The sequence below is a fragment of the Egretta garzetta genome, unplaced genomic scaffold (genome assembly GCF_000687185.1).
Source record: "Egretta garzetta isolate BGI_Z169 unplaced genomic scaffold, ASM68718v1 scaffold246, whole genome shotgun sequence".
Lineage (NCBI taxonomy): Eukaryota > Metazoa > Chordata > Aves > Pelecaniformes > Ardeidae > Egretta > Egretta garzetta.
This window is the reverse complement of record NW_009259976.1, coordinates 1349223-1371149: the sequence shown is the minus strand read 5'-3', so window position 1 is coordinate 1371149 and position 21927 is coordinate 1349223. Positions and strand designations below refer to the sequence as shown.

The window sequence follows — 21927 nt, the reverse complement described above, 5'->3', positions numbered from 1 at the left end:
TTCCTGCTCACGGTGTACTCAGTAGCAGGCCAAATTAGCCACCATCACGAGTACACGCAGCTCTACCAGCTGCTGTAAATGTGCACCTCTTTTTGCCAGGCATGAGTTTGGCTCTGTCATTGTCAGTATAAAATGCAGAAATTAGCCAGTTTCTAACCATCAGCACCTGGGAAGACAAGCTGAGAGTTGCAAATCAAACTTTACTCTTCTGTCTCTCTCCTGGTGGTGAGCAGTAATGGTTGGTGAGCAAAACCTGGCAGAGGTTTTGCGATTATCTGCCCAAGCATGTAGGCAAAAGAATGACGTCCAGTTCGTTTTCACGGGGTTGCTCGTCGTGCGAGAAGACTCCCATTGTGAAGATTCCAGGTACGGTTCAGTCGTGTAGCTTGTGGTGACTGTAAGTGCCTTTGGCTATCCCAGTGCCACCCCACGCTTGTCATTAGCTGAGCAGCCTCAATTCTAGCAGTGGTAGGCTATAACCCTTTAGACAGCCCTAATTCGAAGCAAGTGAAGCTTTGCCCGTGCATGTTATAGATACCTACTGCTGCTTGCCTATAACTCTATGCTGTAATTATATACTGTAACGTTATATTTAGTTTTCATAAGAAGACACTAATAGCAGTGGAGGTGTACTGAGAAGCTGAGTCTAGACACACACGGTACACCAAAGCCTTATTTAATACAGACAATCCAAGCTCTCAGCTGAATGCAAGATCATTAACTGCCTCTCAAGCTCTTCAGCTCTCGATAGTAGTAGCACTTTGCAAACATTAATGTATTTAAGCGTCACAAAACCCCCGTGAATTTGCATTTTGCGAAAGGAGGGCTGCAAGAAGGAAGACGTGAAGCCACAGCTGTCAAAGGCCCACTGACTGCGCTGGCAAACTTATGACAGCAAGGCCCAGGCTTGCAGAATGCTAGTGCCAAAGGGAAGATGGAGGCCAACACTTCTTGGGGACAATCAGCTTCCTACCCGTAGCAACCTGCCCTTCCTGAAATTTCTTTTGCCATTCACTAGAAGCCTTGCAGCCTCTGTGAAAATGGCAGGTGGACAGGGAAGCGTCAGTCCCCAAGTCCCTGCTCAGCCAGGAGAATGTAAGCCCCAAACAGATCCAGCATGCTCTGTTGCACAGCGTCCTCGATGAGGCAATGCTGGGGAAGGGGACGATGGGGCCTCTAATGATGTTGATGTCAATAGTGACATTCCAGATCTGTCGCACAGTGTTCCTCGATGAGGCAATGCTGGGGAAGGGGACAATGGGGCCTCTAATGATGTTGATGTCCATATTGACATTCCAGGGTACTGACCCCTTCCCTTTCTGTTCATTTACGTGTCTCTGCAGATTACCTGCATGTTGTGAACGTTTATATGTTCAAGGACCCCCACGAGATTAACAAGCAGCAGCACCACACTGACAAGTACGACAGCCCCAAGCTGATCGTGCGTCGGGGACAGGCTTTCCAAATCCAGATTGACTTCAACCGACCCTACAAGCCAGAGACAGACCAATTCTGGCTGGAGTATTTGATAGGTAAGTGCCTGGCAAAGACTGTGTCATATCAGCAAAGTAAGGTTGAAGAGTCTTTCGTAAACAGGAACACAGCAGTATTTAAAGGCTGGGTCTTTTCCTGTTATGATTGATAAACCATAAAAACAGGCTTAACCATAGGCAAGGAAGTGCTTTTCTAAACAGGGTTGGGATCCTTACTCGAGAAAGTCAGCAGAATTGCTTGTGAGAGAAGGAGCCGTGTTTGGGGCTTTCTGTTTAGCGAGAAGCTGTACTTTATTGAGCTTTCAGAGCTATCTCTGGTTAATGCTGTATGGCAAGGCTGAAAGGTAGGTGGATGGGAAACACCTTTTATTAGTGCTTAGGAGATGCAGGGAGGAGGAGTCTGTTGTTTAAGGCAGGAGAGATGACTATGAATGAACTGGGATAACAAAAAGTTGAGTACACAGGGGAGAAAAATTACACAGGGTGGAAGAATAGGAGGCCTGGACATGGTTTAGTAGGCACGGTGGTGTTGGGTTGACGGTTGGACCTGATGATCTTGGAGGTCTTTTCTATGATTTGCAGGCTGCATTTAAAGCCAAGGTAATAATGTCGAAGGTTCGGAGATTGTAGCTTTGGAGCAGAGACTTACTCAGGGCCACATCAGAGGCTTTCTTGATTTACTGCAAAAAGAGCAAGAAAGCATTTTTCCTCTCACTGAGACATCTTCATCAGAGCCCCAGGTCCTAACATACCTGTTGGCTTCTTGAAGATACAGGCCTAGAGAAAGGCATGACCTCGCTAGAGAAGGGGAAAAGCAAACGAACAGAGCGGGGCTTCCTGCTGTGCTCCAAAGATGGCCCCACCAAACGCTGCTCCCTACATCACAGCTCTGGGAAAGCCTCAGCTTCATCTAGAGTGATCTGAGAGTTTCTGTGTTAAGACGTCAATGTTCCCCTTATAAACTCTTTAAAGTAGGTTTGAATTGATGTTTTAATTTACTTTCCTGAGAGATGCAGTTCTGAAATTTGTAACATTGATTTTTTTCCACCGTTGAATTATGATGATGTGGCCATTTATTAGATTTGTTGCCTTTTAAAGCTAGATGGGCATTTATCTCTTAAACATATGTGCAGTACTGTCTGCACATTTTTTTCATGGGTCTCTTCTTTCTAATTTAAATTAGGGTTGGGAGGCATGTTATGACAGTCCAATGAATGATTGGCTGAACTGCTACAAGTGCCTTTAAAAATTTAATATGCATAAATATCATTAGTTCTTTTGGGATTTAATTAAATTCAAGACTGTTCCCTTAATCTTTATATGTTTAAAACAAACAGCTGTAGCAAGAAAAAGTGGAAAATGGAACATTTGTTTTTTACTGCATTGTGTGCAGTTTGCATTTGTTTTAATCAGATATTCTATATTGGAAGAAGAAATTTAACACTTTTTTTGACATTGCACAGTCCACTTAAGAGAATGCATTCACTTTTTTTTCCTGTTGCTCTTTTCTAACACATCTGTCCATGGTTTGTACCTTGAATCTCTAAGCATGGACAAAAATCCCTTCACCCTCAGCCGTGGTAGGAGTGGGGTTTAATGCAGCCTGAGCCAAGAGAGACTGCAAGAAACTCAGCTCTGAATGATGACTTTGGAGTCAGTCCTGAGTCTGTGGTTGACTTCCCCTCCCCGGGGAACTCCCTGTTACTGCCCTTTCTGTGAAATGGGAACGGTAATGCTGATGTCCCATGTGCGGTGGCTGGCAGTCAGCTGAAGGGAAGTGCTGCATATACAGGATAGCATACAATGCTACTGCCCTCCCCTGCTTTTTAAGTGTCAGCTTCTGTGAGCACCACTGCCCTCTTGCTACAAGGAATTTAGCTCACAGAGATTCAGCTGGGAGAAGAGATGTTCCAGCTCCTTTTCTAGGAACTGGTTAATACTCAGTGCTCCACAAACGTTTCTCTTTACACACGTGTGGTGAAAACACAGGACATTTGTTCTCAGAGGCTAGCAACAGAAAGGAAAACAAAAACAGTCCACAAAGGAGAAGGAAATTATCCAGAGATGATCTGCTTGACTCGTGCTACTTCTTTTAGTGGCAAGTCCAATGTTTATTGCCCCAAAGGGGAGAAAGAGGAGATTCCCTGTACTTAGGAAAGGGCACTGAATTCTCAAGATTTCAATGCTGCACTCTCAAACCTTTTGTCACATGGAGACGTGGCCATTTACACCCAGGTTTTTTCTATGCAATGGAACAGGCGTTCACCTCGTAATGCCAGCTGCCTGAAAACCAGAGCCCAGTCCAAAAGCTGTTGCCTGGGCTGCCTCTGTGAGGAGAGGAGGGAGGCAGGCACCTCCAGGTGGCAGTTTAGCCCTGCTGTCTTAAAATGGGATGAAGTCTTTTCTGGATTTTTTGTCTTCCTCAGTTGACCACCACCCCACCCCACCCCCGTAGACCAGGCTCTGACTTCAAGATCACCAAAGGCAGGAGAGGCCAATCCTACCCTTTGGTACTGCCAGGCAGGAGCTACACCTAGGGACTGGCTCAGGCAACAGCCGTACTCCAGAGGAGGCTTATGCTCAGAGAAGTTTTTCCCACTGAAACGAGGGATATACCTCCTAGGAAAGTGCTGAGTTTGAGAGATTAAAGCGATGGACACAAAGAAATTTCAGCAGGTTGTTGTAAAATTACATTACCAAGGAGTTCCCTGTGTGTCTGAGCAGTGGATTTCAAACAGTGCAGCAGAACTGTAGAATAACTTAGGTTGGAGGGACATCCAGAGGTCTCACGATCAAGCCCTTGCTCAAAGCAGGTCCAGCTTGCTCAGGTTGCTCGGGACTTTGCCCTGGGGACAGGTTTTGAGTATCTCCAAGGGTGGGAAGGTTACCCCAAGCAACGTGGACCGGGCTGTCCACGAGCTGCAGAATCTTTTGGGTGTTTCAAGATGCTATTCTCATAAGGTACAAAGATACTTCTAGTAGGGATGACTGGCCTTGGCTCCCAGGGAATTCAGCTGGAGCTGGGAAAATGTCTCTTTTTGCAGGGCTGTACCTACAGTGAGGGCTGTTTATACAACAGCATTGTATAAAGCTATTCAGAAATTATTAGTTCCCGGCACTAGAAATTTCCCAGCATTGACTTTAATCTGTCACAGAATTTTTATCCATTAAAGACTAATTTCACCCCTGAAAAATGTGACAATGGTAATTACTTGATCCTGTGTGTGTGCAGAACTATTCTATTTCCTTTGTTCTCTAAAATTTAGTTTTACTTCTCTCTTTTGCTCCTATTTTTGCTTCTTTTGCATCATTAAAAAGATGATTAATGAAGCAAGTAAAGCAAGTAGAGACTGCTTGATCCTTCTGATTGATAATGAATCAAGGGTACCTGGGACAAATGCTTCCTGCGTCATGTGAAACTAGGTCTGAAACACTTGCAGAACAATCTTGAGTAACAATTTTTTTTAATCCACAGTCCATCTAAAGACCATTCACACAGATTCTAGAATTCATGAGCTAAATCGTATAAAAAAATATAGGTATGTAAATATATAAATAATTCACCCCGATCTCTTGCAAGTCACTTTCACTTATATTCTTCTGACATGGTTCCTTATGACTAAAATCCTTTTTGCTTTAACAGATTGTTTTCCGTAGAGTCATCATTGGTGAAAATGGCTGAAGTGCTAACGTGAATTATTATAATACGGTTTGGCACATAATGTTTCATTAAATTAGGACCATACTTGTCTGCCAAAGTATGGAAAACAATGCATGTGCCAAAAAAATCCACATGGAAATATATCCACTTATAAAGAGTAGTAGGATGTTATTCCAGTTCTCATGCTGAACTGCAGCCCTGCCTCAGTACTTGTGGTTTGGGAGCTGCTCCATCACCACGTATTTCCTTCCCTTGCAGCCCACTTCCTGGCTTTAATGAGAGGAAAGGTGAGCATCACCCCTTGGGAAATACTCATTTTATTTGTCTGGGGTTGAAATGAAACAGCCACCAGGGAAGCATAGATGCTGTGCTTACATCCAGTTCCCCGCAGCGGGAACAATTTCCCTTTGCTTGGAGCTCTTGGGAGCCCAGAAGAGCCAATGACTCCTTCACCCATCTTGATCTCCCCTGACTACCACCTTCGTGGTGATGGGGATGCTTTGGGCTGCTCTTGGCCTTCCACGGTGTGGGGCTCAGCCTGTCCAAGCATGGCTCCTGCACCTGGGGGACAGCCAGTTTGGCATGAGTGCTGCAAAGTTTCCACAGTCACTGCTGTGCTGGAAGTGATTTCTCTGAAAAACAGATGTATGATTAGATGGGCTTATACAGCCTTCAATCTTGCTTTTAGTAGTAGTTTCCTGTACATGGCTGTAAATCCTAGAGTGGTTGACGAGTTTGTATGGTGCATCCTTACTCTAATGGTATATTTCCCCACACCCTCATAAATTGTTGTATATTTGTGTTTTTCTTAAATGGCTTCATAAATCCATATATATTGATCTAGCCCTAAATATTATTATGAACGTTTTATTCATTGGCATACTTCTGGAATGATCATAAATCCCAGTCCTCCAGGCTACTATCACCTTTCCACACGTGTGTGTGCGTAGACATCCGTATACGCTCCTCAGGCTGCTGTAAATTATTGGATTTTGGCCTGAGATGACAGCAGAGACTTGCTGCTCCTTTTTCTACAGTCTTCTCAGGCCTGCTCCAGCGGAGTAGTTATAAACACATGAAAGCAGCTAAGAACAAAAACATGTTAGAGCTGATCCCATAGGGCTTATTTAGGTGACACCAAGTTCCCACCTATAGTCAGAGAGATATCTGAGTACAATTAAATAACCAGGGGTCTGATACAGGACCACCGCAGGAATCAATGGAGGTCTTCATACTGTCCTACAGTGTCCATACTCTTCCCTAACTTAACAGCAGTGTTGGGACATGGGTTATTCCACGAGGGTTGAGGTTTTGTTCCTTTTATCAGGCAGTAAATCTTTTGTAGTGGTAAATATTGCTACCCCTGCTGTCACCTGGCCTCCTCAGCAGCTCTGGGGCAGGGCAAGGTGGTAGCTAATGGAGTGGCCGGGACAAAGAGGTGTCACCGGGCACCTTGGATGGCATGTCAAGCTGAGTTCTGCCTCTTGGAAAAAGTTGCTGATTGGAAAAAGTTGGATCTTGATTTTATTTAGGAACCTTCTTGGCATTATGCAACACCAACTAGCTCTGGTACTGGGGTCAAACTCTGTTGGTGGTGGTACGTAACCCAGTGCTGAGACTTAATTAAATCGCTATATCCCTGTTTAACAAAGAACTACAAAAATTGAACAAAGATACAGAAACACCTCATGGTCTGAACACGGAGTCCCATTTTGGGGGAGAAAGAATAACGTACTAGCAGTGGAACACATCTCCTAGAAATTGACTCCAGAGAAGAGACCTGCTTGCCAGCTCTTAGCAAAGAACAAGAAAATTCACTTTCTGAATGAAGGCATTGGGGTTTTTTTTTTTTCCTCCCTGTTGGAATTCCCAGCCAAGCCCTCCCTGAAGGAACAGCGAGGAGGTAGTCCCTTGAGGTGCTCCATGAATGCAGTATTTCATGCAAAGGAATCTTTATCGTTATTATACACTCCTTTTGCACTGCCGCAGCAGCATCAAGTGGCACATAAAATGTAGCTGTATTTTTTAATGGATTTAATAGTTAAGGTGCGTGACTCCGAAGTGTTTTTTACAACTGTAAAGTACTAGAAACATTCACTCCTGGGACAGTGTGGTCAGAAGTTAAGGATTCCTAACTGGAGCCATAAGCAAAAATTATTTCAAGATATTTGATTTTCCTACCTTTCCAAATTTGCAAGCAACACTTCTGAAGGCAATGGGGTTTGAGGGTGGGAGGAACCCAGATGGGATATTAAAGCAGTGGCTTAAAGGCACTGCTGTTTTTTACAAAAATTTGTTTCTCATTCTTGCTTGTTCTGATTGTTTGGCATTTTATTAGAGCATCTCTCTTCTTTCTTTTTTCTTTATTTTACTTTTTCTTTTCTTCCCTGTCTTTTCTCTCCTCCTTTCCTCCCTTTCTCTCCATCTTTCTTTTCTTCTGTCCATTTTTCTGTCCCTTTTTCTTTCCCTTTTTCCTTTTCTGATATTTCTCGTAGTTATTCATTGTGATTAATAAGGCATGGTCCCAGCACGCTAACACCCATCCCCAGGCTGCTTGCTGCAATAAGGCTTAACTCTGCTACTACAGCTACTGTACTTGTGGCTTCCAGCTCAAATTTATTTATTCACCTGTCACAATTATCATACTTCTAGGGCTGGCATTGAAATAGATTCTTTACCCTTTGCATGAAAGAGTGTGCCTTAGTATAAAAAATTTAACCCAACAGGAAAATTGTTAACCTTACTGTGTGTTCTGCCTGTCCCAAAGGGAGACAGATTCCTTGACTCCTTTAAAAAGCAGTCTTCTAAGGAGGGTTCCTAAAAAGACTGTTGAGAAATAGCTTTGTCCACCTTCCTCTCTTCTGAGGTATCCTACTTCCATCAGGGGGGACATGTCCTCTGAAGCTCACTATATCTCTCATCTCTGTGCTACCAGATTTTCCCTTCTCCCTGCTGAAAGTAAAACATCTGCCCGCTTGTGTAGGGCCTATCTGAGAGCACCCGTCGGTCCCTCTGCTGGCTGTGCTAAACCAGCGGTGGCGTTTAGGAGCTGTTTAATGCATGCACACATACAGCAATGTGTATATCCACTGGGGATCGAGGGAGGGAAAAACTAAATGAGGTGAAGATAGGGGCTTTCAGGGACTGGGCAGGAGAGGAGGAGGAGTGTGGTCCCTGTTAGTCACCTGGAAGGAACAGCAGCAGACTTGGATAGCCGGAGGAGGAGCGCTCCTGTTTTGCCGACTGAACTTGCTGTACCTATTTCTCGCTCTCCCTGTGTTGCTGTAAATCCCTCTCTGATGCAGCGCTTTTAGCCAGAATTGAACACAGCTTGCCTCCCTGCCCGACAGGCCCAGAGCTGCCATGCTAAGGAGCTGAGGCATATGTTAAAAATAACTCACTTTGAGTGCACGTGTGTGTGGCCACAGTTCTCTCGTTTAGACAGCTCATTCTGTTGCTGCTGCATACATAAGATTTTGGCAAGCTTTGCCAAACCCTGCACTCTGCTTTTTGCCCTTGCAAAATGTGTGTGTGTGTAGTGGGGGGCATCCCGTGCGTGCCCACATCCACACATGCTTTGGTCGTGATGTGTTTCGCCATGAAGACCTTCACTCATGTTCACTTACGTTCAAACCCTTGCGATGCAGCGCTGAGGGGGACCTGAGCTCCCTTAATAGCAACAGCAGCCATTTTGTTCCTCTTTTCTTGGGTTCCTAGCAAGCCCAGCAGGTGCAGAGCTGAGCTGCAACTGAGGTGAGCAGGAGCTCTAGGAGCCCAGCTTGGATAGCTACAGAACCCAAGGTGGGATGAGAAAGAAGTACCAAAGGGTTGCAGGCCTGTGTAAAGTGAAGCAGGGGAAATAGATATGTTTAGGCCATTAAACCTGCTGTAAAAGGGAGGTTTCTGTAAAACTAATGTCATCTGGCAGCATCGTGGCTCAGTACCTAGCACTAAAATGCAGAGAGTGGGTGGCCCATGAAAGAGGGACACTGAATTCTCTCCTGTCCTCTCCTGCCTCAAAGGCAAGACAGTCAGCAGCCCCCGTGCAGTGCTCGATATCTTCTGAGCTGCAAAAGGAGCCTATAAAAAATTTACTCTGTGCCTGGTGGTAACAATGCAGCAACCTTCAGGCTTTCCAGATTTTCAGGCTGGATTTTCCCATTTCCATGTGCTGTCAGAGCGAGCAGGCAGGGACATCCCAATAGTGTGATGTCTGTCACGCAACAACTTTGTCTTTCATGGAGCAATTGGCTGTGAAATGTCCTCATGTGAGGGCCAGGGCCTCCTACACCCAAAGCACATGTGAGCATTGGGGAGTGAGGCAACCACAAAGAACTGGCTGCAGAGCCAGTTCAGGCTGCCAACTCCTGGAGAAAATCAGAGTGAGAGGGATCCTGAGCCAGCTGATGCTGCTGGCAGAAGCACCCTCCTGTCAGCATAAAAAGAGTTTATCTTCTCTACATGGTTCCTGGTCCTGACATGTACCCAAACACCCCCCTGCCTCTCCATGGGTTAGGTTAGCACCAGAGATCCTGCAGAGAGTGCTCTGCCAGGCGTTCAGAGGCTTTTGGTAATGAGTCTTTGGATAACATTGAATCTTCTTCCTTACAGACTCTAATCCAGAGAATGAAATCACCATTGCACATTATCCCTTCTGAGAAAGGGCTGACATTACAGATACCACAACTATGAGCCAAAGTTGGCCCTACTTTTCCACTGCAGCCAGAAATGTGTGCTCAAGATGTAGATAAAAGTCAAATGGCTGAGCCACCCAGAGAGGACTTCCCTACGATGTTGATAAACGTAGTATTGAACCTACGTAAAGACTCTTTTGCCAGCAACCTTAGCACGCAATGCCAAAGTTACTCAGCTTTATAGGGCTCTAGTATCGAGACAACAGCTCTGTGTGTATGAGACTAGTGTGGCTGGTGCTGTCAGGTGTCTAGATGTGTGATTACAATTTAGCTCCACAAGCTCCTGTCAGAAGGAACAATTCCCTTGCATTTAGGTTTTTGTTTCAGAAGATTAGGGAACCTGTCCTCTCTTCAAAGAAAACATTGCAAATTGCTCACTGTGCTCTTGAGGGCTCTGCCCATCTTCCCAAGCTTACTCATGGGTTCAGGATTTATGCAACCATTAGTGTGCACCAAGCTCTGCTCATCTGTCAGAAGCAAATGATGTTCTCTTGTATTTACTGTTTATAATGTCTGCAAACTACCCTGACTTCTAGCATATCCCTTCCCTGGCATCCCTGCTATGTCCGCAGGGATGCAGGCAATATCCCAGAGCGTCTTCTCCTCGCAGGTGGGCAAGATAGCGCAGTGACCTCTCCCTCCTACTGTGTGGGAGCAGCTGCATGGGGCATGCATGGGCTCTGGGCTGAAAGGATCTGGCATACTCCTCAGCAGCAGCTACAGGTGCTCCCTTGCCAAGCAACAGGTAGATTAGGGTGTCTTGTGGCTTTGCAGGCCAGAGGGATCTTTATTTGGAAGGGCAAAGGGAGATGTGTGTGTTTAGCTTCCGGAAAATTGAGAGTATCGGAGGCTTGGCATTTTCAAAACTGCTATGAGGTGCCAGTGAGGCGGTTTCCATAAGGATGTCTTCCAAAGGTCCCGTGGCCCCTTTGAAATGCTGCCTGCTCCCTATAGGCAGATTTACTGGGGAGTGATTCTGCAGCCTCCCCGTGTGCACGTGGACAAGGTGGTACAAAGCCCCCGCCACAGCACAGCTCCTTCTGTCCCCAGTGGGCTCCTACACTGATGTGTAGCTTCCAGTGAGGATGACAGTGTCAGTTCCTAACCACGTTGAAATAGTAATCTCTCCCCACTCCCACCTTCCTGAAGGAGGTAAGGGAAGTATTTTAAAAAGCAGCACTTGTTAAGGGTTTTCAAGGATGTCAGTTCAATTACTTGGTCTGCTCTGCTGCTTTGTTTGCACAGACTGCTTTTTTTAAAAAAAAATACGTCAAAATTAGAAGCAAAATACCAACTGTAGAGGCAAGCTAGGTCATATCCAGTTGCACTACAAAGAATAAGAACGTGTTCAGCTCTCAGGTCACAATTGTTAACAGGCACAAGACTCTCATCTCTGTTACCTCTATAGGCTCTTCTCCTTAGACCAGCTTTCCTTTGATGGCTTATATTTGAAGTATCCAGTGCTTTATCTTCTAGTGCTTTCTATTGATTTTGCTCTCTTATTCTAGTCCTTTTTTCTTCTGTGGGTCTTTCCCTTCTGTTGTGTCCCTTGCTGATCTGAATGGGTTTCATGGGTTACAGCATCCCCAGCCAACGGGGCAAAGTGAGCTATTTATGTGCACTGAACATCTGCAAAATGGAAAGTCATGTGTACCAAATAATCTCTTGGATGAAGCACAGTAGCCCCAGATTTCTTAGAAACATGGATGTTGTGGCAGCTCTCAAGCTTCAGATTCAAAGTTGTAGTTGTTCTTTCCCAGAATGGAGCAGTGTTCAGATCTGGGATTATCTCTACATCAGCTGTATAAAAATAAGCAAGCAGGAAAATCAACGCCCTTGTGAGTTTAATTTTGAAGTTCTTAAACAGTAGGAATGGAAAATATAGAAGTCTGTCTCTCTGTCTGCCATCATTGCTTTTCATTACCCTATTTTGGAATTAGAGAGTCTGAATTTCAGCCTAAAATATAAGAGGAAGAATAGATTTGAGAATGAGATAAGGAACTGAGTCTTCTCACAAGTGTCTTTTCTGTCTACACTGCTGGTTGGCTTCCAGATACAGTTTGGCTCTACCTCAGACTCGAAGGGTGGATCCTCACACAACTTTGAATCCTAGCAGTGTATATATTTACATGTAGCCTATCCGTTTAGATGCTTTTGGTAGTTGGCAGGGTAAAACAGGCTTCTCTGGGCTGTGATTTGTCTTACTATGAGGTAGACTATTACGTGCAGTACTTTGGAGGTGTGTCATACTTTGGGACCCATTGCTTGCAGAGAAAGTTTGGCTGTCCAGCCCAGATTTGCTCATTTATACTCTGGGTGTCCAGAGTTGGTTCCCACTCTGTCCATGAGGAGTGGATGTTCAGGAGGAACTGAGCACTGGGTGTCTGCTGGTGGACTGACCTGTATTTCTTCCATCTGTTTGGAACTGCATGAGAGAGTGCTTGGTCTCTGCTTATCAGCACAGTAGTGCAGTGAGAATGAGGTTCTGCTCCGCTAAAGAGCCCCAAAGCCAATGTCTGCGGCCCAGTGGGCACTTGTATGCTAGTGACGAGGGTGGTGGGTTCATCTGAACTGGGGAAGGGACTCTTACCTAAACTTACCAACAGCATAGCTGACACCAAGGCAAGGATTAAGCTGGAGTGCTGCTTGCTACACTAGGATAAAGAGTGGTGAGCAAGGAAAGCCTGGGACAGCCCCTGCTCATGCTGCCAGGGCTATGCTCCTGGCAGTGCCTGAGCCAGCGAGGCTGAGGCTTGCTGGAGTGAGATGGGTGGAGGAGTCTGCACAGGCTGCCCACTGGGAGGTGTCACACGTATTCGTCTGGCTGTACTGCCAAGTGGCCGGGAACTCTGTGAAGCTCTGAGGGTGGTAGGTGGTTTCTGCCAACTAAAACTTGCCACCTCCATTGAAAATAGACAAAGGGATAGAGGACTGCCAGGAAATGAAGAGACTGTTAAAACAGGGTGAACCTCTTAATGAAGTTATCCCCCCCTCTCTCTATCCAGGTCGCTACCCACAGCAAAACAAAGGCACCTACATCCCGATCCTAGTAGGTGATGTGCTGAAACCCGGTGAGTGGGGAGCCAAGATTATCCACAAGGAGAACAACTCTGTTCGCCTGTCCATCATGTCCTCTGCCACCTGCATCATTGGGAAGTTTCGCCTGTATGTTGCTGTCTGGACTCCCTTTGGCATCCTCCGGACACACAGAAACTCAACAACTGACACTTACATCCTGTTCAATCCCTGGTGCCAGCGTAAGTACCTTATGGGAGACAAAGGTTCACACTTTCTGTTGCTGGGCTCATCTGGTTTTGGGAGGGGGTGGTCCAGGAAAGGGAGCTTGGTACCGAGGTGGTTGGAGACAAGACAGCTGCGGTCTGGAAATTATACAGTAACTCTGCCAAGAGACAAATCTTTCAGGCTGGAGAATAAACCCTGTGTGAGCAGGGGTCCACGCTGCAGACCTGTGCCTGTGCTGTAGCTGCACCCTGCCGTTTCATGATGCCAAGCCTGTGTGTTTACCAGCTCGAGCAGCACAATGATGCCCCATTTCTCATAGTAAATATACCCCAAGACTCTGCTCTGACTTCAGCAGTCATCAGCATGTGCCTCCTGCCTGCTTGTCGGTGCCTTAAACTGACAAGTCAATACAGGCGCAGTTTTTTCCAGGATTTGGTGTGGGGCAGGATGTGGCAGTGCCCCATACTCTGTTGAGTTACATCGCTGATTGCCACGTTTGGGATAAAACATCTGCAGCTGAAAGCCTGCAGGGATTCAATGGGAGCTGCTGCTCCTGCACAGGTTGGATGCAGCCAACCTGCTGCAGCTTCCCTGGTGGTGCTTTCCTGCTGCTACACGACATTTGCCCTTAGAACTTCCCATTTAGTGGTGACTAATTACTAGCAACCCTCTCCCCTGTGAGGAACAGAACATTTTGCACATGAGCCTTTTTTTGTAACCCAGCAGGTTGAAGAACAATTATTTTTTTTTAATCTCCCTGGATCCTGGGTAAAATCAGTACCTACGCTGACAGAATTGTATTTTACCCAATGAACTCCAAGTGTGGCTTTAAGAAGAGGGCAAGGAGGACTGGAGAGGTTTGGCTCAGCCTTCTGACAGGCTGTAGCACTGTGTCTCAGCTTCCGACACCTGTAAGACTCCAAGTCTGGCATACATATTGCTATATATTTAGGTCACCAGCTAACTTTAATATTCTCCTGTCACCCTTCCTTCATCTTTCAATGTTTTTACCAGAGTATTTACATCAAATAATCCCATACCAAACAAGGCCCATCCTACCAAGTGACGAGGAAGTTTAGCGTTATTAATAGAGCCCATTATTCAGCTGCACTACTGTCAGTACATCGAATGATTTGTGCTGAATTCATTACTTGCCCCTGGTCCAAGGGAATATAAGCAATGATTAGCTTATGCATTATTTAGGAAGATATATATTAATGCTGAGTAAAGTGGAGTTAGTTAAGCGGGAACAGGAGGGAAGGGCAGGGCCCAAGGTCCTGTGACACTGTGAGATATTTCTGAAAGCAGCATAGAACTAGATACCTCTTAGCAGCATTCTAAGAGTTTATTCTGAGAGAGGAGGGAGAGTGTTTAACAGAAAGAGAGGAATCACTGCCAAAGTTATGGCCCACTGTGAGCAGACAAAACTGCTCAAGGTTTGTGAAGGCATCATCAGCCTGTCACAGCTCCAGCTGGGGAGGTGCAATTCTCCACCCCAAGGTAGAGCATCCCTTGGCTTTAGTCATGAGTGTCATAACAGCCAGTTTGTTAGCCAAGGTGGAGGCTATGTAGTGGCTCAGCAACTCCTGGAAGTGATAAACTCCAAAGACAAAGCTTTTTGAACTACCTCAGGTTGGCTCATGACTAGCATGCAACCGGCTAGAGCTGCATACAGCTGTAGTGTGGAGAAAAAAATATGATGTGGGGGGTTTGGCTGGCCCACTGTGGTGTGACTGGGACCACACAGGCTGATTCAAGGTGCTGGTCAGGGAGTGGAAGGGGAAAATTAATCCCTTCTTCTCACCTCCTTCCCCACCAGCTCTGTGTGCTGACTGGTCCACATCTGTCCATGGCACACGGGCACTTTGCTCTCCTATGTCCTCCCTCCCTCCCACCTGAGTTGAATGGGGCTAAAAGCCAGTGAGATTAAAACCACAGTGTGGGAGCAAACCCATAGGAGTAGGGAGCAAGACATACAGCAACACATCGGCCAAGCCGATGGAAAAGCTCTGCTTCAGGAAAGCAGAAGAGAGTGTCCGGGCAGCAAAGGTGTGCTGCATGCCCTCAGGGTCAGGGGAAGCAACTCAGGGTCACCTCTGGAGGGCCACATTTTCATCTCCAGCTTACATGTTCAGGTGTGTCTCAATGACTTGCGGTTCTGTCCCTTGCTCACTATTGTAGTTTTTGTTTTCTGCGTGTTTCATTTGAACTTGGATTTGGATTTATTTTCATTTCTTTTTTACTCCTACTTTTACTCCTAGGTAGTTTGGACTAATTGGCTCCTATATGTGCCTTTTCCCCCTTTCCTTGTGTTAGAAAACCAGGGACTGTTTCTCCACGCTTTATCCCCTGGCTGGAAAAGATTGTTCAGCGGAATGACAAAAGGGTATAAAAACTCAGGCAGTTAAACTGCAGAGAAAACAATAGTTTGAAAATCTCCTGGTCTTGTTTTCTGGGTTAATAGCTAAGCAGAAAAGTCTGAGTGAAAAGCCTCATTAGAAAGAGAGAGGGCTGATGCCAGGAATGAATGGGGATTGTTATAGCGGGGAGCAGAGTACGGGCTCTGTCAGTGTCTAGCACAGCTTTCCAGCTCATCATTTTGGAGAAACATCAATGTGTCGGGTATGAGCTTCTCTTTAAGACAGAGGCATTTGTGCCCTTTCTTATTACTCTTTTTTTTCTCACTGTAGTTCAGCTTTGACATCTTCCCCACCAGGGATGCGAGGTTTTTTCTGCTGTTTCAGAACAAGTTTGAATACTTTACCAGTCAGGCTACAGAGTACTTTGCTTCCAAAATTATCAGATGCTTTTATATGTTTTATTCTCTGTAGCTGCATTTAAGGCTGATCAAGAATAGTTTGTAGATGCAGATGCAGGGCCTGATCCTGCCAAATTATATACATCATCCCCAAACATCTGGGAACTCAGCAAGCTAGTGGATTGAGATTTCAGATACTCAGGTGAAATTTGCATTACTTAATAAGCAAGGTAAAGCCTTCGAGGAGAGGCAGCATCCTTTCTTCAGCCAGCTGACATAGCTGGGAAAAACAGATGTGCTTTTGGGCATGCAGAGTCCTCTTCAGTTCTGAAACAGATGATACAAATGGCAAGTAGTTAAGGATAACTTCTTGGAGTTTAACTTAACTCTTAACAGTATCAGACTATGTGAAAGCAGAGGACTCTCTTGATCTGAATACTGTGAGCTCTTTCCAAGGAGGTGTTGAGCCCCAGCAACTTACTGCTGAGGAACATTCAGGGCTTATCAGGAAAAGACTTCACACTGACTTGCATGGATCCCTCACAGGTGGAGATGTGTAGTGTATGTGAATAGGTTGCAGACTCCATGGGCTGAGGGTGTGTGCTTCATTCAGCCAAGCCTTCTGCAAAGTGCAAATATATTGCGACTTCATTGAGTCAATTGCACATTTCTTCTGCTTATGTGTTTCAAGTGTCCTAATACAGTTTGAGGATTAGTAACATGTGGTTGATTTTGGACTCCTCTTATGTGTTATCAGTGATTCAGATTTGGCCCAATAACATTTTCTGGTGTTTGTAGCTAGATCTTGTCTTTGCAGGACAACCAGGGGATCGGGCCCAGCCAGTATGGGTTCATGAAAGGCAAGTCCTGCTTGACCAACCTGATCTTCTATGAGAAGGTGTCCTGCCTTAGTGGATGAGGGAAAGGCTGTGGGTGTTGTCTGCCTGGACTTTAGTAAAGCCTTTGACACGGTCTCCCACAGCATTCTCCTAGAGAAGCCGGTGTCTCATGGCTTAGACAGGTGTACTCTTTGCTGGGTAAAAAACTAGCTGGAGCCCAGAGAGTTGTTGTGAACAGAGTTAGATCCAGTTGGTGGCCGGTCACAGGTGGTGTTCCCCAGGGCTCAGTCTGGGGCCAGTCTTGTTTAATATCTTCATTAGTGACCTGGATGAGGGGATTGAGTGCACCCTTTGTAAGTTTGCAGATGGCACCACAGTGCAGGGGAGTGTCAATCTGCTGGAGGGTAGGAAAAGTCTGCAGAGGGATCTGGACAGGCTGGATCAATGGGCCAAGGTCAATTGAACGAGGTTCAAGATGGCCAAGTGCTGGGTCCTGCACTTTGGTCACAACAGTCACAACAATCCAAGAAGGCCAATGGCATTCTGGCTTGTATCAGGAATAGTGTGGCCAGCAGGAGTAGGGAAGTGATCGTGCCCCTGTACTGGGCACTGGTGAGGCTGCGCTCCAAATACTGTGTTCAGTGTTGGGCCCCTCACTGCAAGAAAGACGTTGCCTTGCTGGAAGATGTCCAGAGGAGAGCAACAAAGCTGGTGAGGGATCTGGAGCACAAGGCTGGTGGGGAGCGGCTGAGGGAACTGGGGTTGTTCAGCCTGGAGAAGAGGAGGCTGAGGGGAGACCTTATCTCTCTCTACAACTGCCTGACAGGAGGCTGTAGCGAGGTGGGAGTCGGCCTCTTCTCCCAAGTAACAAGTGATAGGACGAGGGGAAATGATCTGAACTTGCACTAGGGCAGGTTTAGGCTAGACATTAGAAAAAATTTCTTCACAGAAAGGGTTGTCAGGCTCTGGAATGGGCTGCCGAGGGAGGTGGTCAAGTCCCCAACCCTGGAAGTGTTCAAAAAGCGTGTAGACATAGCATTTCAGGACATGGCTTAGTAGGCATGGTCATGCTGGGTTGATGGTTGGACCTGATGATCTTGGAGGTCTTTTCCAACCTTAATGATTCTTTGATTCTGTCTTAAACTTGATCTCCTGCATCATAGATTCCACATGGGTAAAATTCACACAGAGCTTCATCTTTCTGATGCATTAATGTAGGCAAGCACTAGCAGTTGTAGGGCAGCATGCTGATCTTGGTCCTGGGTGGAGTGCGTTTTGTAGATACCTGTACTTAGCTCTTGTAGCTCCTTTTTTTTTTTTTTTTTTTGCCACAGCACTCTCCTCTTTCCAGGAAGAGCTTTCTGGTTGCAGCAAAGCCCAACCTTGCACTCCTGAGTTCCCATGGGAGCACATTGAAGGGAGGCTGGGTGCTCAGGGCAAGCTGCTGCCTCCACCTCCACCCAGCTGCTGGTGCTGCTGGGCTCAGCGGTCACTGTCTGCATGAAGAAATAGCATTTCCCACCCCAGCCAGTTGCTGTGCTGGGGAAGGAGGTCCCCTCATCCTGGGTAGTGTCTTCCCGTGCCCATTCACCTTCCCAAAGGAAAAGAGCTTCTCTGCGCTCCTCATCTCTCTTACAGGGAGGCTGTGTTCAGTGGGATTCCTCTCCCACAGTACTGTCTTCATGTGAAGTGCATTTTCACCTTATCCGTCTTCAAAGAGAGAAGCATAGAGGCTAATTTGCTTCTTTGTAGCATTGCTAGTGTCTTAGTAATTTCCCAGGATAAAAGAAGCGAGTTAAAAGAAAAAAAAAAACAACCCTGAACTGCTAGAGGAAAAGAGCAAACAAACCCAGCACATTTCCATGGAATTCTTCTGTTTGTCAGATGTGAGCCTCCACTTGCACAAAATAATTAGGAGTTGTACTATGTAGAGCATGCTTAGCATCAAAGTAGTCACAAATGCCTCGTATTTTCTTCTAAACAGTCTCAAGGGTAGTGGAAGCTGTCAAAAATCAAAGCAGCTGGCTTCTCTGTGAAACACAGAAGCCCTTTTACTTTATCAAAAACCACAAATATTTTAAAATAATTGACAGAGAAGTTAATCAATTTTCATCTGATTTAGCAAAGATCACGCGGTCTCAAAATAACATAAGCATCTCAATTGATATCAACCAGATCAATATTGATATTTTTAATCCCTGAAAGAAAACAACAGCTGTCAGAAAGGCATAAGCACACGCTCCACCGAATGCATAACTGGACAGAAGAAGGTGTGAGTTCTTCTTTAAAGGTGTTCTCTGCACCATTTGTATGGAAGTGTTTTAATAAAATCCAGAGCTGTTCGATCAGCAAATCAGGCAGATCTAGCCCAATGAAACAGCCTAGATGTAACATCTGAAATATTTTTGGTGGGATGTTATGCAGAACTTATTTACAGCTGGGTGTTGGACCTCAGAAAAGTCATGTAATACACAATTTCATAAGTATGAGAGTCCCTGGTGGCATAAATGACTACAGCTTTTTGATTCGCTGTCAAGTTTTAACACTTTCTTTCACCTGGTAGCATCTGAATATAATAAACCCATGATCTTCTGCTTTGTGCCTGGGTGCAGGTTGACTAGCGTCAGGGGTAATGACAACCTTATAAAGAAACTTCTTGACAACCCAGCCCTTAGAAGCTGGGTGAATAACCACCACCCCACCAAATGCAAGAGCAGGTCTCAGACCTGCCCGCGTTAGGGAAAACTCGATAAAACCTGCCACTTCTCCACTTGCTTGGATTCAGACGTAGTCTGCAGAGCCTCTACAGCAACCCTGGCAAGCACTGATCTCCTCAAATGCAATGAAGCCTTCTTACATCTAATACCTACTTCCCTGTCATTCCTTGCACACCGATGCGGAGGTCATTATGTTACCTACCTATGCATAATCCCTTCTGTATATATGGAATCATAGAATCATTTAGGTTGGAAAAGACCTTTAAGATCATCAAGTCCAACCATTAACCTAACCCTGCCATCCCACCACTAAACCATGTCCCTAAGCACCTCGTCTCCCTGTCTTTTAAATACCCCCAGGGTTGGGGACTTGACCACCTCCCTGGGCAGCCCATTCCAGAGCCTGACAACCCTTTCTGTGAAGAAGTTTTTTCTGATGTCTAGCCTAAACCTGCCCTGGTGCAAGTTCAGATCATTTCCCCTCGTCCTATCACTTGTTACTTGGGAGAAGAGGCTGACTCCCACCTCGCTACAGCCTCCTGTCAGACAGTCATAGAGGTCGATAAGGTCTCCCCTCAGCCTCCTCTTCTCCAGGCTGAACAACCCCAGTTCCCTCAGCCGCTCCCCACCAGCCTTGTGCTCCAGACCCCTCACCAGCTTTGCTGCCCTTCTCTGGATATGCTCCAGTGCCTCAGTGTCCTTCTTGTAGTGAGGGGTCCAAAACTGAACACAATGTATATACAGTATAAATATATGCTCCAAGAAAACACAACTTCCAGCAGGTTCAGGTGTGTTGACTGGCAAAACCCTTCACCTAGCTGAAGCCAGTGTGAATTTTGCCATTGATTTTTTTAGAGGGCTCGGATTTTAGCTTATTTTCAGCCAAATTGCAGTATTATGGGCAAATGAAGAAGCTTTTGAGGATGAGGGTTACAAGGAAGTACAAATCTGGCTTGCATTTCAGCAAAATACAACAAATCGATAGGCTTCTAAAAGTGAAATGATCCTCTAGTAATTTGTAGTGGAATGCTGAAGAAATCCACCATGGCAGTAGTGGGTGGTAGTTTTGTACTCACCTGTATCAAACTATGAGAGGTTACTGCTTCCCTTTAATTTGCTCTCTGGTACTGCACTACCAATTTCCTCAAATTAATTCCCACACTATTAGTTGTTAAGCTTTATCTCGTAGTCTGAAAATACAAGCATTGGTACAGGAAAGAAATCCTTAGCTATTCTAGCGTCCCAGAGTCACGACCTGCTTCACACTTACCTGTGAACGCCTGAAGAGTTTCATGTCATTCGGGGTTATTTATGAATGCTAATAATGGGTTATTTATGTATGTGAATCATGTTTGCAGGGTGAGGGTCCACACATATGCTCTTGACTCTTTATATACGACCAGTCTAGGATATATCCTTTGTCTATGTTTTGATAAAGGTCTCTTCCAGTTACTCCCAGTTTTCATTCAGGCACTGGAATTTCTTTCATATTAGCTGGTCAGTCAAGCTACATGGGGGAGGGACACTCCAGTCAATAACTTACATACAGAAAAAGCAATCAAACTCTTCGTTAATACACTATAAAAACTGTATTCCAATTTTTTTAATGCACTACAGATTTTTCTTTAGTTCTCTTGACTTGAGCTGTTTTCCATTAACATTAATAGGTTTGAAATTGTTCTTTGATCTGTTTGTGCGGATGCAGAATTGCGTCATGGTGCTCCAACTTTTAAATTAGTGGTACACAGTAATCATAAAATTCTTGATAAGATGTGACATTTTAATCATACTTTACAGATCCTGAAAAAACAGGTAGGAGTTGTCAGCATTTTTGCATCTTGCATGCTTTTGAGTAAGGTATCATATTCTTAACTGAGGTCACTACCTCCTTATTCTTGTACTCTGTTGAAGCGAGTAATGCTTTGTTTGATGGAAGAGGGGCACTTTTCATCAAAGATGACTGTATTATATGCCAAGATTTTTTATCTGTCCTATATGAAAACTTAAGTGACTGTGTTAACATTTATTTTCGGTAAACTGATGCAGAGGATGCCGTGTATCTGGATGATGAGAAAGAAAGGGAAGAATACGTCCTGAATGATGTTGGCATTGTTTTCCATGGAAACATCAACGACATAAAATTAAGAAGCTGGAGTTACGGTCAGGTGAGCTATTTAGACCTTCTCTGGCTGCTCCCAGCAGGACAGCAAGTGAATTTAACTGGCACCAGACTGTGGCTGAGACTGTGGGCTCTGGAGTGCATTATTGGTCTCTCCTTCAGAAAGATGTGGGGCATAATTTTAAAATTGTATGAAGTGGGTAAATGCCTAATCCAGAAAAGCAACATTATAATAGCTAATATTTAAAGATCTTGTTTTAGGGGCATATTTCAGATACTAAGAGGCTGCCTGTTGAAAGTTATAGTCATTAGCTGAGGTTTCCACAGTGCAGCAGTATTTCTGCTGCTATGTTTTTGCTGCTTCAGAATCAAAACAACTTGGTGAAAGAATAGAGAGGTTTTC

The 21927-nt window shown here is 45.3% G+C and overlaps 1 protein-coding gene across 1 annotated transcript in view; it reads left to right on the top strand.

Moving 5' to 3' along the window:
* F13A1 (coagulation factor XIII A chain) overlaps positions 1-21927 on the top strand; it is a 64156-nt gene that overhangs the window by 5929 nt on the left and 36300 nt on the right. Inside the window, exons 3-5 of the mRNA XM_035895893.1 lie at positions 1344-1532; positions 12854-13105; positions 21452-21570. Of these exons, the coding sequence (XP_035751786.1) occupies positions 1344-1532; positions 12854-13105; positions 21452-21570 (560 nt within the window). The remainder of the gene's footprint in view (positions 1-1343; positions 1533-12853; positions 13106-21451; positions 21571-21927) is intronic.